Source organism: Oculina patagonica, chromosome 11, assembly GCF_052425735.1.
Source record: "Oculina patagonica isolate OP01 chromosome 11, crgOcupat, whole genome shotgun sequence".
Classification (NCBI taxonomy): domain Eukaryota; kingdom Metazoa; phylum Cnidaria; class Anthozoa; order Scleractinia; family Oculinidae; genus Oculina; species Oculina patagonica.
In genome coordinates, this window is record NC_135768.1 from 5,629,304 (window position 1) to 5,645,633 (window position 16,330).

Genomic DNA, 16,330 nt, shown 5'->3' on the forward strand with positions numbered 1-16,330 from the left:
ACAAGAGAAAAATACATTAATGACGTTTTCCACAAGCCATGTTCACGTAAAACGTGTAGAAAATTTTACCTTCAAGTACTCAATTTCCTCCTCAAGTTGTTTTGCATTCTGCAAGAAAAGTTTACAAGGTTATTTTCGATAAGTAACAGTGTGCATAGCAAACAGTAAAAGGTTCCCTACAGTGTCTGTGAACGATACTAAGAGAAGGACTGAAATGTAAATAGGCTTTTGTTTTGGATTCTATGAATTCCGCTGCTTTTACCAGCCGTACAGTGGAATACCAATTTCTCAAACCCCCAATTTTTCAAACCTTCCAGAAAACTGGAACCAAAAGTTGTTTCTGTTTCTTCAATCAAACATTGCAATTTTTTTATTTCTCAAACTCCCTGATTTATCAAACCAATTACTGTTCCCCTTGAGGTTAAAAAAAAAATTGGAATTCCACTGCATTCATATTGTAGTTGTCTTGAATAAGAACACTTGCGAAGGACCAGTAGTTTAGATCTGATCAATTCACAGTAAATCTAACAAGCTATTTCAAAGATTAACCTGGTCACTCCTGGCTCTGAGTTTTCTTTCCTTGTTAGCTTCAGCTGACATTTCCTCAACTTGAGCTGCAATCTGAGAAAAAAAAGAAAGAAACCATTTTCACCTTGAACATTAAGTCTGAAAATGGTTTTGAATGACCTGAAACTTTTTTTAGTTGCGACAACAATAAGATGGCTTGTCATTTTGATATAAATACAACAAAACTAAAGATGGATGTAGATCATCTAAAACATGTTTTTCGAACACAAAACTGTGTGTATTTCTTGACTGCTTCATAAATTTGTTTGAAAAATAGAAACACAAACTTCCCACTACTCCCTAAGTTATTATTTGGACTGAAACTACCAAGAAGAGTTAAAAGTACATGTACATATTTAGAAAACAGATTACATGAAAACTGAACAAAATAGTAAAAAAAAATTCAGTTACAACTCACTTCTCTTTTCTTTCTATCAGCATTTCGCACTTCCTGTCTGAGACCATCCAGCTTTTGTAATGTGGATTCTGTAACACAATCATAAAAAGGGTTATCAGTAAAAGCCTGCTGCAGCTACCGGTAATTAGAAAATCAGCAAGTTCTTACCCATTTCTTCTTCTTTTTCTCGAAGCATTCTTGACACCTTGGTTTTTTGTGATCTTATATCTGCCAGTTTGTCGTTTAATTCACTGAACTCTGCCATGGCAAGTTTGCGTTGGCTGTGTGCTTCTTTCAATTCCTTTTGCTGCGCAGCGATTTTTTCATTTGCCTCTTGGAGGACCTAAAAATATCAAACAGTGAAAAAAGTCAGGAACTGATAAAAGTCTTTAATCTCAGGTTCACTCCTAGAGTCAAGCTTTAAGTAAACTAGTAGTAATAGGCATATGTTGAACCAATCCCAGAAGATTATGAAGTTGTGGCTTGGGTGTCTTGTAACTGTGAAGGCCCATGTGGGAATGGCAGTCCCTGATGCATTGGTCGCGGGTGAAGACGCAGGCAGGTCTCTTCCCTGACCATGGCTGAGCCTTCCTCTGGAGTCAAGTAAACTAATGTGGTTTAATAGGTAGTTCAACTGGAGAAATAAAACTTACTCTTTCGATGTCCTCCTTCTCCATTTTCAACCCTCTGACCTCCCTGTCCAAAGACCTCATTTTGGAACTCATTTCTAGAAGAAATAAGACAAGACAGCTTCAGGACAACAGCACACATTATGAAGACAGCAAACAACATGCAACTACATTGTGTGGTCTCTCTAGCTTAAAAAGGTCATTACAATACTACTACTCCCAGATTTTTTTTTTTTTTGGGGGGGGGGGGAGTAGCATCTGTCATGTTTTCCAACAGTTTGCCATATGCACTACAACGTGTCTTGTCTAAGAACCCAACTTAATGACCTTGGTCAAGTGTTGTCATAAGCTTAATGCACTAACTGCCTTATTCCTTATCACTCAGCTGTAATTAAAATGTCACTTTTCTTTGCTTTGTAGTGTAGCTGTTGTTATCATTTGGGTGGGGGTGGCGGTAGGGATATTGTTCCTGTTGTTGTTGTCTTTTGTTGATCTCTTCATGGGGAGGCATGGGTAGCGAGGTTTTTTTTATGTGAAAGAGCTGCTACTTGACCCAAACAAAGCTGAAGTTCAAATGTCATACATGGAAAGCTTAGCATACCTTCATTGTTTGACTCCAGGTCTTTTCTTGATGTTAAAGCATCCTGCAGCTCTTTTTCCAAATCTGCAGATTGAGCTTCGTACTCTGTTGAATCAAAACAAAATCTGTTATACATACATGTGCAAATATAAATTAGACTCACTGTTTTTTGGCCAGCCTGGCCTTCTGTCAAGCACCTTCAGTGATGCACTGCAGATATGATACTAGGATTTTTTTTGTTTTAACAAATCACAGTAAAAATCTTTAACAATTATTAATTACTTATGCTTATAACTAACAGTGGTCCACAATATATTTATTTTATCCACATAATTTCAGGACAAAACGCACATCAAACAGATCCAGGGCTGCAGTTCGGACAGTCAAAAGCTTGTAATTTTAAAGCTTTTGGCCAGGGAACGTTTTTCAATTCTTCGTCAAGATCCCGGTTTACTTGTTTTTCATTCCTAGTTATATGAAAACAAGTCTTCACCACTTCCATCAGACAGTGATGTCAAAATTTATTTTCTTCAGCAATACCTTGCTAGAATTTCCATTTTTCCTTCAGGACTTACAAGAGAGTTAAATTGGACAGTTAAAGACCACCTTGCTGATAAAACTAAACTTCAGGACAAAACAATGACCTAAACCAGAATTCCACCAACCCATTATTTTTTTCTTCATTGATGTCATTTCATCTTTCAATCTCTTCATTTCCACTGAATCAATGAGGTCAGTTTTGGGACCATCCACTGATAGTACTTGATCTTGTAATGCCTTTGTTGATTCTGTGTCAGCACAGTAAAGCAGTTTAGAAGACATGATCAAAGGAACAGCAGATCAGACTAAGTAGCATGTCGGGATACCTTAGTATGTGACTATTCCATTGAAAGCTAGTCTGAACAGCTTTTATGTGGCTAAATGGAATTAAGGCAAAGTTAGACTTAAACCACCGGCCTCAAGAGTCCTCATGGGCCCAATGAGGATGAGTAAGTAGTAGTAGACTTAAACCAATGCTGGTCAGTGGGGCATTGCGGAAGTCACGCCGATTGGGTCTGTGGGGCATCATGCTTGCTGTTCCAGCCGTGTTCAGACATACAGTTATTTGTGTGGCCTGTATATAGCTAGCTCGATTAAACCATGCTTACGGCATGTTCAAGTTGGTCCTAACATGTGAGTCTGAGGAAAACACCCTGGTACATGTGTTACCATTCAGTGAAAGTTATCAGGGAGAACATTAGTTGAGTGGCTGCATGGTTCTTTGGATTAAAGCCATTCAAATAAAAGCAACTGAGCTGCAGTTCTTTGATACAAAATATTTGAGAGAGAGTTTTTCATCGGGATATCCAAACACCAAGAAGAAAGTTGAAAATACTACGCAGAGTATTTTTGACAAACTTTGAGGTGTTTGGAAATGTGAGAAAACACTTTCTTAACTGTTTGATAAATCGTCTAAACTAAAACAAAAACAAAGGAATAAGGGAGAAATAAAAAATTGTAAAAAAGATTAGATTTTCAAATCAGTGTCATGGTTACAGTTTCTTTTGTTTCAGCTTGATGAATTTTATACGAGTTTGAGAAGATGACATTCAGTTGGTATTTCCTCCCAATATGTTTGACCTATTGGGTATAAAAGAAACAGAGAAGCTCACATACCTTGAAGTTTTCTGACCAGTTCTGTTTTTTCTCTCTCCAGTCTTTGTATTCTTCTTTCATAAGCTTCAACAGATAGTGAGCTGGGGACTAACAAATTAAATTAAATTAAATTACTGCTGAGATTGAACAAGGTACCACAAAGTAGTACAACAAGGAATTCAATTTCAAATACTTTGCATTGATATAGGCTGGAATGATATTTTGTCTCAGTGGGTCAGAATATTTTGACTGGATGCGAAATGTTTTTTGGGGGCACATTGACTCAATTCAAACAACATCTTAACATAACCTAACAGGTCACCACTTGTAAAAGATTACAACAGGGAATTCAATTTCAAATACTTTGAATTGATATAGGAATTCATGTTATTTTGTCTCAGTGGGTAAGAATATTTTGACTGGATGCAAAATGTTTTTTGGGCACATTGACTCAATTCATACAATCAAACAACATCTTAACATTACCAAACAGGATACTGGCAAAGGATTACAACAAGGAATTCAATTTCAAATACTTCGCATTGATATAGGAATGATATTTGGTCTCAGTGCCTTAGAATATTTTGACTGGACGTGAAATGTTTTTCGGGCATATTGACTCAAACAATCAAACAACATCTTAACATTATCCAACAGGCCTGGACAGTAGTAAAGAGTTAATCTGACTGCCACAATGTCATAACTGGTCTGTTTTTGTCTCAATGGCTGAAGTTGCTTTTAATTAATTACTGATTTTATCTTGCAACAATGGGTCAAAATTGTTTCGACTTGTGGTACATGAACAAATGCACATAACATCGAACAATAATTTCATATATTGTAAACCAAAAATGAATGCATCGTTCCTGTCCAATTACAAATTTTGAATCTTCACCACTAATATGCTAAGTAACACATGGAATATGCAAGGATTGCAGAAAATATTGCGCTGTTTCACTAGGGCTTACAAGAATCAAGTATTTACCATTGTTGGCAACTGGTTCCAAAGTGATATTTCCACCTTGCTTGATTAGAGAATGAGCTTTATCAGACAGCCGGCTAGTGCAAAAGGAAAGAAAAGTTAGGATTATTCAACACCATGGAGCTTAAAGCGGCTTCAGAAGTTAATTTTATGTTCTTAAATTTTGTCAATGTTTGCAAAGAAATTAATTCTATGATTCTAAATGACAAAACTGTAGCTTCATTGAAGCCAAATGTGTCTCCTGGGCATAATAATTTTAATAAAGTTACAAGTAGACAAGATTAACTTTGAAAACTGTTCCGTCGGACCATATTTTAAAAACCCATATCGCAATCCATTTCAATCTTCAACACTTTAGGCCATCCGTACCTTCTTTTGCATTTGGTGTGTTATTTAAATATTCCTTCACTGAATGACAAAACCGTAGCTTCATTGAAGCCAAATGTGTCTCCTGGGCATTATAATTTTAATAAAGTTACAAGTAGACAAGATTAACTTTGAAAACTGTTCCGTCGGACCATATTTTAAAAACCCATATCGCAATCCATTTCAATCTTCAACACTTTAGGCCATCCGTACCTTCTTTTGCATTTGGTGTGTTATTTAAATATTCCTTCACTGTTTTAAGAGGTTATTTTATATATTTAAACGAATTTGATGGTAATTTCCTATGCCCAAGACTGGTTAAAATCTGTGACATGGTCTCTTTAATCTGACATCTTCATTTTTAGCCAAATAGCCTAAGGCTTACATGTATAACATAAAAATCATGCTACTTCATGATCAGGAAGAAATGTTCAACCATTGTAAGTTGCTGCAATATCACACACCTGTTCTCAGTAAATGAAAATCCAATAAACGGTAAATGATGTCCAGTGAAAGGTGACACAGAAGATGGTCTCACTGCATCCTATAACAAAGTATTTTAATCAAGTTTAAATTCACGTCACTACTTCACGACGCTATCCAGGGTCAGCATTCAAATCCTTAGGTCACTGAAAAATACTTCTGCATGTTTACAGTTTGTATTAAGCATTAAGAATGATAATAAGGAAGTTCACCCCACATACATTTGCTCTTGATTCGTCGATGTCCACATCAAAATTTGAAGTATCTGATGGACTACTGACTTCAGGAATATAAGGAGGGGTAGCTGAAACATTAACAATAATATCATTAACTACCTAACTAAATCAAAGCCTAAAACAATATGGAAGTGATCTATTGGCATCTACAGTTGAATCCCGATAACTTGAACCTTCAAGGGAAATTGAAAAAGGTTCAAAATAGCGAGAGTTTAAGTTATCAAGGGTTGAATTAGTAGGAAAACAAGCTGGAGGGGAATCGGAAAAGGTTCAAGTTAGTGGGAGGTTTGAGTTATCGAGATTCAACTGTACCACTCCATGTTGATTGGGTTGGTCTATGTGCATTCTACTGGGGAAAAATGGTTTTAATCGGTTTAGGACTTTATCACCTTATTTAGCAGTTGATTTAAATGCAGTTCTCAAAAATCGAAACGTTGAATAGCAACGCATAATCTTAATACCAGAATGACTCAAATTTATGCTAAACACAGTATGTTATAAATCGAGGTAGTAGTATGTATAATTAAGGCTAAAATGAACGTTTTCGACCATACCGTTATCAACAGTGGTAATGGCGAAATTTGCATGCACTTTTTTTTTGTTCGATTTAGATTATTACCGAAGGAAACAGTTAGGCAATGAAACATGATGTCCTAGCAGGTCCTTCATTAAAATATTAATTAGTGAAGTATTAATGACAACTTACTATCACCAATGTTGTCCCAATCAATTCCCTCAAAGAAAGGGTGATTTCTAAAATCATCAATTCCATTTTGACCCAGTCTTTGTTCCATTTTACAGCACAGTCTGCAAATGCAAGAGTATAGAAATAGGTTCATTTCCTTGAATTATAATACCGAAAGAAAAAAAGCAAGAAAAGGGCTACTTAAATCAAATAAAGGCTCATTCGTGACAAACTAACCTCTGCATTAGATCTCTTGCATTATTTGACACTTCAACATCAGAAGGAAAATTAAACTTGCCCTGCAACAAAATAATACATGCATTCAGGTAAGAAATGTAGAAAGTCAAATAACTGTTCACTGTTGTAGTTAAAATATAACACAATTTAATAACAAAACCAAACTTCTCCAAAAGTGAATGGGGTTTTTTCAAAACATTATATCAGGGCAGCAAATATTATTTTCACTTGAAAGGACACATGTCCTTCTTAGACACCATCTTGGTCGGACAAAACAAAATTGTAGTCAGACAGATTTTTATTCATCCCATGATCGTTGCCATAAAATGATTTACAATGACAAGCTGATTGCTATGACCAGAGTAACGGCAATATATATTAATCAATTTGCCGGCAGAATTTCAGCAGTCAGCGGGTTGTTTTGACAACCCTGATCATTGTATGTTCAACTACAGTACCGCTCAAATGTAAGTTGACAGTCTCGACTCGATCCTCGAGACTCGATACTCGAGACTCGAAACTCGAAATTATCGAGTTTCGAGTCTCGAGGATCGAGTCTCGAGTCTCGAGTATCGAGTCTCGAGGATCGAGAAACAAGGCGGTCTCGAATATTCCTAACTCGAAAGGCTTTCGAGGAAACGATTTATTTCTCGAGGAAAGAATAAAAGCCGCTCGCACCTCATGTACAAGTTGACAAGTGTTTCGCGTCCACCTTCAGCGCATGAAATATAAACCTTCCCCGACATGCAACATTCGGCAGTACGATATATTCGCGCGGATCTCAATTCAGTTTACTTATCTAAAAGTACTGACACAAACTCGTCCTTGAAAGCCGTGACCGACGAATTAAATTTAGAAAAAGACGTGAAAAGAACCTGCAGTTCAAACTTGTGCTCTCCCTTGTCAATGTTTCAACCCGTCGTAACTCCGTAAGTGCATGTTTTCAACCAAGTTTCAGAAGTCTCTTTCTGGTCGCTACTGAAATTCAGACAAGAGTTTCCGTAAATGAAACCGGTTCTTAAATTTCAGTTGTAAAAATTCTGTAGACGGCAAACGATCGAGTCTCGAGGCTCGAGGATCAAGTCTCGAGGATCGAGGATCGAGGATCGAGGCTCGAGGGACTGTCAACTTACATTTGAGCGGTACTGTAACTCTAAGTGTGATCTAGCGACAAACCATAAAGTTTTTGTGAAACTTACAGTGTGGCTCATGATTTTGCTGTATGTTTCCACCAGTGATTCAGCATAAAAAGGCGTTTCACCAAAAAGCATCTCATACATGCAGACACCCAGTGACCACCAATCGCATTCTACTCCATATCTGCCTCTCCCGTCTTCCATGGCCTGTGTGCAGAAAAGTTCCAGCTTGTTTAGAAGAAAAGCTAGCAAGCTACAAATATTTAATATGTAAATTCCACAAAATCACAAACAAGCATGTAAAAGGTTTTTTCGTTTTAACATGCACCATAAAATTCTGGTTATAAGCCCTGGGCTTATACAACTTCGTAAGTGGTTTCGGGTGGGCTTATAAACGGGAAAGCTTATATCCAGGGGGGCTTCTAAGGGTAAAAAAACATTTTGAAAGGAGTCACAGCAATGTTGATCAAAATGAGTTTCTCTACGTTAAAAAAGTCATAATAAAGCAACATTTATCCCTGTTCTGTACTGTCATCCAGCAGAGGGGGTCTTATATCTGGGGGGCTTATAACCAGATGTATCTTTTGGTTTCCAGGTAGATGGGCCTATAACCAGGGGAGCTTATAACCAGAATTGGTACGGTATATTAAACAACAGTGATGTCTATTAGGCAGAATCCTAACATTTATGACCTATTCAACAAACATTCCAAAATGGACAAGTTTGCAATTGTTTTTGAGATGATCTTTCACATAAGTGATTAATAACATTTCATTATTCTAGTAAGCAGTTGCTCCAAGAGTATTTGTTCATTCAACACACCTGCAGGATTTCAGGAGAGATGTAGTCAGGGGTGCCCACAGCAACAGATGACCTAACCTGCAAAAAAAGATCAATATCATAACATTGGTTAAATACCCTGATTATAATTTTGTTTTAGCAGCTGTTAAACCAGCAGAAGGTAATTTCCATTAAAGAAAAAACCCACTTACAGTGCCATTTTTGCCAAGTTTTGAACAAGAACCAAAGTCTGCCAGTCTAATGTGTCCACTGACATCAAGAAGAACATTGTCAGGCTTCACATCCCTGTAAAAAAATTATTCAAATGAATAATTTGTGAAATTAATGTATTAATAATAATTTATTAATTAACACCTTGTGCAAAACTTGTAACTTGAATAAATTACACAAAAATTACAAAAACCATTGATAAATATTATAAAAAAAATAACTTATTAACTAATATAACAACAATTGTTAGAATAATATCTGACATAAGATCTTATAAAACATGCAACCTAGGCTGGGATGTTGCTAAGGGCCGGTTGCCGACTAATTTCACCGGCTGAAAGAGAACTAAAATCCAGCTGATATTTCCCATGAAAAGAAAGACTAAGGTCAACTTTTAGAGTTGCCAAGACCAGAAAAGCCAGTTGGGCTCGTTGTTGAGCTGGCTTTCTACTTAGTGTTTTCTTAGCTTCATCCCTACCAACATGTAAGTCCCAATTTCTATGCATGAGTTGCTGGAAAGCCTCTAAGGCAGAACTAAACGGCATAGCCATTAAGCCTAGACATCATTGTTTATTTCACATTGTCTTATGTCCAATTATTTTTTTTTAAATCACCCACCTGTGCACATAATCCATTTTATGGATAGAATTAACGGCCAAAACCACCTCAGCCAGATAAAACTTGGCCATTTCCTCAGGTAAATGATCTTCATATTTACTTAACAGTGTCAGAAGATCACCACCACTATAATAATCCATGACAAAATACTGCAAGAAAATAAAAAAAAAACTTGTTAAACAAATGTATGCTTTTATTCCTAAGCAGTAAGCTGAAAAATATTTACTATTTGTACAGATTGCCAAAAATTGCCATTAGTGATAGAACTAATAAACTTTCCAGTTCCTTGGGTGTGGACCCCCAGAATTTAAACAGACTTTTGACCTTCACTCATGTCTGAACATTCTAGATAGTAACAGGTGTTTTCTACAACTCTCTTTGAGTAGGGCACTAGCCAATCACAGCATATCCCAGCCTTTTATCGAGTTTCTTAATAATTTGCCACTAAGAATACATAAGGATAAGGCTAGGTTCATGCCTAGTGGCTTAGCTTAGCTTATCCCAGTTTCCATAGCACTGAGTGACTTAGAGTATTTCCACCCCCCCCCCCCTTGGATTGGAAGCTACTCCATCACAGGGTTACCACCATCAGATGAAAGCTTATCCTGGTTTCCATATCACAAAGCGACTCTAGGAGTATTTCTACTCCCCCTGGATGGGACGCTAGTCCATTTGCAGGGTTACCCCCAACAGTAAATTCACTGCTACTTCTTTAGACTCCTGGGTGGAGAGAGGCACTAAGAGAGTAAAAGCGTCTTGCCCAAGAACACAATGACCCCGACCAGGGCTCGAACCCGAACCACTCAATCCAGAGTGCAGTGCAACCCTCCAAGTTTATTTTTTCCTTAGTACCGCCTGTCCAAGTTTGGTCGCCAGTGAAAAGATTTTAGATCGCCAAATTAAGCTCACGCTTTCAATCCTTCTTCTCAATTTAAGTTGCCAGACTGGTGACTTCGGTTCCAATTTAGTCGCCAACTCCAAAATTTTAGTCGCCATGGGGAGAATTCTGAGTGCACTTACCATTAGGCCACCATCCCTCCCATAACATCCAACATGCACGCTAATTGACAAAACACTGTGCCCCTTAGCTTCTTTACCACTTCAAAAAGAGGAAACTAAACCAGCAACTACTTACCAAGTAATCAGCATCTTGAAATGCATAATGCAATGTAGTAATCCATTTCTTATCTCCGTACACAAGGACATCTCTTTCTTCTTTGAAACATGCAGTCTGAAGAGCAACAAACATTAGATAATATCAACACTGAAGTTAACAACATGCAGTGTGCATTAACTTGGGGTCTGCACAAGAAAGGAAAAGCATACTTTGACCGAGATTGAGTGGACACGAAAGCTGATTATTTCAAAGACAATCTATCAACACCATTTCTTTTCTACATAGTCTAAAGATGGTTTGATTTCATAGAACAACGATCAACAATGGCTTTGATCAAAATGGAATGCAATATTGACAAAAGTCATAACCAACACAGAATCCTTTCACTCCAAACATATCTCACTGCAGCAAAGAATAACTTTCCATCATTTTGTTAGACTTGGGCTAATAGCTATTGAATATATTGTTGTTTTTAGAAAATATCCCTGTGATACAGTAGTGAGTATAAAGATGATTGAGTTCATTTAATATATTGCCAACTTGCTTCAGTTATAGTCAGATTGAGACAAAATGATGAATTCATTTTTAAAACATCCTGAGATTCTTGCTACTCTTGGGGATACATTGTAGGACTTTTACAAAATGGTACAGCACAACTGAAAATGGACGAAGAATTTGCACCATCAGTTAAGTGCTTTTTATCATTATCATTATAATACTGAAGCAGAGATCACGTGGAAACAATATGACATTGTGTGAAGCTCATTTAAATTAGAAAATATACAAAATACAACGATAACAATTGAAAGCTTCCGTGTGCAGTAGACCAAGATTTGAAATCTTTTCAATTCTTGGGTAATTATTTGCTAGCCTAGGGCTGTAATTTAAAAACAAAAAATAGGCCTTAGTTAGCTGTACTGTGACTAACAAAAATGTTCAAATACTAATCATAGCAGTATGCTGTAAGTTTGCCACATTTGAACTGAATTATATTGGCAAGCTCTAATAAGGCTCCTGTAGCGCAGTGGTAGAGCATCTGACTGGTGTGTAGTCAAGTGGATCAAGAGTTTGACTCCTGTCAGAAGAACTCAGAATTCTATTTCTGAGAAGTTTGTATCACTGAATGAATATTTTATCATCGGATAGTTTTCAATATCTTTCTGCCCAGCTTAGCATATGTCATATTTTTTGGCCATCGACTTTATCTTACTTTTGATCAGCAAACATTATGCATATTGGCTGGACACAAGTGGTTGGACTGGTGCATTTACAAGTGGTTATTAATTTCTATTTTCCTATTGATGAGATAAGAGATGTCTAGCCCTGATATCAGTTTGGTAAGAGTGGGTTAATAAAATGAAGGACATTTCTGATTTCTAGAAGCTTCAATTTCTAAAAACTTCCGATAACTTAAACCAGAAATTGCTTCTCATGGTTTGTTGCACTCTGGTGAACACTGCAATTTTAATTCCAAATTCCCAATCTCCCTGACATTTCAAACCAATTTATTTTCCTGGGGCACGAGATCATGACTCCAGTGTGGCAAAGTCACAAGCTTGGTAGTAATGGTCACACGTCTAGCAGTACTGTCCTTCTCTGATCACACTTCAGGACAGTACAGTCAGCAGAGTTTAAGGCCAGTCAGCAACCGCAACTGCAACGCAAAATGACAACTAAAAAAACCATGCAAGTTGCAGAGGAGTGTCACACACGCGCAATTCTGCTCGCACGCATGTGCCGGTGATATTAAAATCTCAGCGGTAACCACTCCCTTAAACATGCTCTGATTGGCTGATTCCAATAGAATTGTGTTGCAGGTTACACTTGATATGTTACAGTAAGCAACTCGTCTCGCAACATTGCGAAAAGTAGAGGATAGTTCAACTTTCCTGCAATTTGCAACGCAACATTTTATTGCACTGAAGGTTGCGAAAATGGGGTGTAACATGTGCAATTTTTTTCGCAACTTGCAATGCAACGTTTGTTGGGTTGCAAGTTGCAGGAAAAATTGCTTCGTGTATCATAGCCTTTACTTGCATAGCAAGGGTTTCCAGTGGATATTGAAAGATAATAATTACTACCTGAAGCAGTTTAAGGAGAATTGAACAGAAATTATCAAGAAAGTAGGCTACTGTACATATCATATTTCTAAAGCTGCTTATTTTTTTTTAATAACCAACAGTGGGAGAAATTCCCAGACCCAATCCTTCTACCTAAAAGATGTCTACTCCTGCAGACACAACATAAAATCTCTTGACTTCATTGACAAAGTGGGTTACGTAGGAATCTGATCTGCGAAATCTGTCTGCAATACTGTTGAACAAATTATTTTCAAGATGTTTCCTATCACAGTTATCACATTTTCTGTGGACACTAATTAATCAGCTAATTAATTTACAAGATATATCACACAATCCCTACATAAAAGAGCAAAGCCGTAGATAAATATAATCTTCAGTTTACACTAGCATGCAATATGCCCTGTAAATACCACAAACTAAAAGAATGCACACAAACATTAAATGATAAAAAAGCATGGCAATCTTAATTTTGTTAATAAGACAAGCAAATTTTTAACTAATACTTGGTGCCAATTTGGGGAGAAGGAGATTGGTTTTTTTTTTTTCTTTTTTCCCCCCCTTTTAAAATAAATAATAAAAAAAAAACAAAAACCACATTAAATCTAGACAAATTAAAAATACTTCCACTTTCTCGTTTACTTAATCTACTGCATACAACACCAGTTTTGATCTAAATTTACTAGAATGTTCATTCTAGAATATGACCTTTTGGTTGCTTGTTAATTAAGCTTTTGGACGTAGGAATGAAAAACACACTCTGTCTACGTATTAAAATTAGCACTAAATAAATACTTATATTAATTATTATATTTAAAACTACAGTATGAGTCATATCACCTAGGAGATCATTAATTATGATTATAATGCAAATGCGACTTTCTCAGAATCACTTAACGTGAGCGAGATCTGAATCATTCTATTTCAAATATTTTACTACTTCATTTACTTGCATATTTTCATTACAAGACCCTTGTTGATCTTAATTATTATTAAAAAATTTAACACCTTGTAACTAACACTATGGTGTTTTCATATCAAAACCAGGTTTGTTGAATAAACATTAACTGATGTTGTAATGATTGATAAGGATACTGTTCTGTAAGCTAATTGCAAGGCACCCCAAGAGATAAGCACAAACTATAATTTAATATTTTTGAATATCTTAATATGATAACAATAGTTGCAAATACCAGAAACACTTTCAACGATCTGTTGTAACAAAAAGGCAGGAAATTAAAAATGATCAAAATCTTAGGAGCTGTCAAAGTTGATCTTGCAATCTTATACTGTTTACACAAAGGGAAAACATGAAGTTCATTGTGATCATGGTTGCACCCTGGGATTCACGCCGTGGAGAATACAATCCCTTATTCCCAGACTGCAGGTCAAGCAAAATGTTAAAGCAGCTCCTCAATGCCTATAACTACACATTATCGACATGCTTTGAAGTGCATGACTGTGACAAATGATAATATGCTTAATCATATTCTCGGAAAATTCCAAATAATAAGTATTGGACAAAGCAGCAGATTTTACTGCTGCAACAACTTCTAAAGTGCTTTTGAGTAATATTTATTTCAAGATATTCTTACATTTACTAACTTTGTACCCAAATTGGGGTATAGTTGTATCATTTATGTAGTGCAAATAGACAACAGTCTTGTTCCGACTTGACCTGCCATCTACAAAACTCAACACCTCTCTTGTGAATACTAATTTCCCTCCACTTACAAGCAATGTTAGCAATGTACATGAAATGAACAAGGGTGTACATGCGGAAATAATGGTGATGACCCTTTTTTAAAAGCCATGAGAAACATAATTTCAGCTGTATTTAGGCCATTCCAATATCATTGAATTTGATACAAAACAATTACTACCGAGAGGAAAGAACAACTTCACTTGAGCAACAGATTTGTCGGTTTAGAAGCTCGTGGAATTATATTCGAGCAAGATTTATCGTGTTCTCGAATATATAACCTCTGACACAAGATTGTAACGAAAATTTTGCTCTGATCTTCGATTTCTTTGAAACTCTCCCGCTGTTGAGCGGTTGGATCCAAAAATAATCGCACATTAACATGTATACACACACAAAAGAAGACTTATTTCACGAATGAAAGCACAGGAATTTTATGCTCAAGTGAGATGGTATCGAACCCTGCATGGTCTTTTCTAGATCTAAACAGCGGTAAGAACTAAACCAAAGAGCTTTAGAGAAAACCGACTTTTGTATCATGAACAAATCTTGCAAAATAAACACTGCTTAATATTCTGGGCTGTGTAAACTCTTGTTAAAATAGGTTTGACATTACGTGTATATATTTTTCGCCTGTATGCATTCCACAACCGAGCAAGCCCACAAGCAGGCAAAAATTATGATTACCTGCACAACAGATACTATCGCTCGTTCGACATTCGACTTACCAAAGGATTAAAAACTGAACCCCCCTGTTTCGCAAACAGATTCGAAAGATGAAGTTTGTCGAAAAATCAACATTTGATCAATAGTAAAGTCGTTTGGTAAACTAAGAATGTCAGAAAGATCTGAAATGTAGCCGTGTCTAAACTTGCCAGCCAACACGACAACCATGCAATTTCATCTCATTTAATTTCCACAAGGCCGAAGCGGAGCCAATGAAAGATCGGATACGTCCGAAAAGTCTAAACAACGCTTCAATAAAGAGATGAATGAACCGAATTATTTTAGCTGGTTAGCTACTTGCAACTCTTACCTCGGCTCTTTTCAACATCTCCCATTTGTTCAAAGTCTTCATCGCGTATATACTGTCATTCGATTTCATCCGAACCACAGTAACCTAAAAGAAGGAACAGAGGGGAAACAGAAAGTTTCAGGTGTAAACGCATTTATAGAAGACCATTTTCGACAAATGACACTTCTTATAAAGCTTATACCTCTCCGAAAGCCCCTTTGCCGATCAAATTGAGCGGATCGAAGTCCTCTCGCCGCAGTCGAAGGTCCTTTATTTTCGAAGCCACAGGTTTGGCTGAAAATAAATCGAGACATTCTTTAGTAAGAGCGCAGAAAAACCTTCTACCCTTTCACGTATAAATTCTTCTCACCATGCTCAATAAATTCACTGACGTTCTTGTCTCGCCGTAAAGTTGAGTTGCAACATTCGTCGTATAGCAGAAGAAGTACGTCTAATAAAGTCTCAACGCTGTAAGATCCTTTCTCTTTGCTTCCATGAGCGAAAAGACTCTCAAGTTGCTTCAGTCTTTCCTCAGCTGCTTCAGAAGCCATGATTTCTATTGTCCTTTAGGCAATTAGCAAGTGATCTAGTAGGGCGGACTACAGCATATTCACACGAAATTTTACGCCGCTTCCAGAGTTTTACGGCATACTGAACTCGCACCAGCGTCGACAGATTCCTTTTGCGCCTGGACGTCAAAGCAATTTCCTGAAGCTAAGCCCCCGTTTGGAAATCCTGGCCTTCAAAGATATCATAAACTGACTAAAGTTCGTACTTTTAACCAATCTTCGACCGATGTTCCTACGCAAAAACAATGCATCATATGCTCTCGAAGCAAAATCGGAAATATGGCCGA

At 36.9% G+C, this 16,330-nt stretch overlaps 1 protein-coding gene across 5 annotated transcripts in view; it reads right to left on the bottom strand.

The window, feature by feature from the left end:
* Positions 1 to 16,330, bottom strand: part of LOC144629920 (serine/threonine-protein kinase MRCK alpha-like) — a 44,536-nt gene extending 28,206 nt beyond the window's left edge. For all 5 annotated transcript variants that reach the window (XM_078488167.1, XM_078488165.1, XM_078488164.1 and 2 more), the window contains exons 1-21: positions 15,845 to 16,330; positions 15,677 to 15,768; positions 15,496 to 15,579; positions 10,698 to 10,793; positions 9,563 to 9,711; positions 8,926 to 9,019; positions 8,756 to 8,812; positions 7,997 to 8,140; positions 6,798 to 6,859; positions 6,582 to 6,682; positions 5,861 to 5,943; positions 5,621 to 5,700; positions 4,794 to 4,867; positions 3,830 to 3,916; positions 2,839 to 2,961; positions 2,195 to 2,278; positions 1,618 to 1,691; positions 1,133 to 1,307; positions 986 to 1,053; positions 550 to 621; positions 70 to 108 (exon numbers count right to left, since the gene is read on the bottom strand). In XM_078488167.1, the coding sequence (XP_078344293.1) occupies positions 70 to 108; positions 550 to 621; positions 986 to 1,053; positions 1,133 to 1,307; positions 1,618 to 1,691; positions 2,195 to 2,278; positions 2,839 to 2,961; positions 3,830 to 3,916; positions 4,794 to 4,867; positions 5,621 to 5,700; positions 5,861 to 5,943; positions 6,582 to 6,682; positions 6,798 to 6,859; positions 7,997 to 8,140; positions 8,756 to 8,812; positions 8,926 to 9,019; positions 9,563 to 9,711; positions 10,698 to 10,793; positions 15,496 to 15,579; positions 15,677 to 15,768; positions 15,845 to 16,025 (2,019 nt within the window). In that variant the 5' untranslated portion in view covers positions 16,026 to 16,330. The remainder of the gene's footprint in view (positions 1 to 69; positions 109 to 549; positions 622 to 985; positions 1,054 to 1,132; positions 1,308 to 1,617; positions 1,692 to 2,194; positions 2,279 to 2,838; positions 2,962 to 3,829; positions 3,917 to 4,793; positions 4,868 to 5,620; positions 5,701 to 5,860; positions 5,944 to 6,581; positions 6,683 to 6,797; positions 6,860 to 7,996; positions 8,141 to 8,755; positions 8,813 to 8,925; positions 9,020 to 9,562; positions 9,712 to 10,697; positions 10,794 to 15,495; positions 15,580 to 15,676; positions 15,769 to 15,844) is intronic.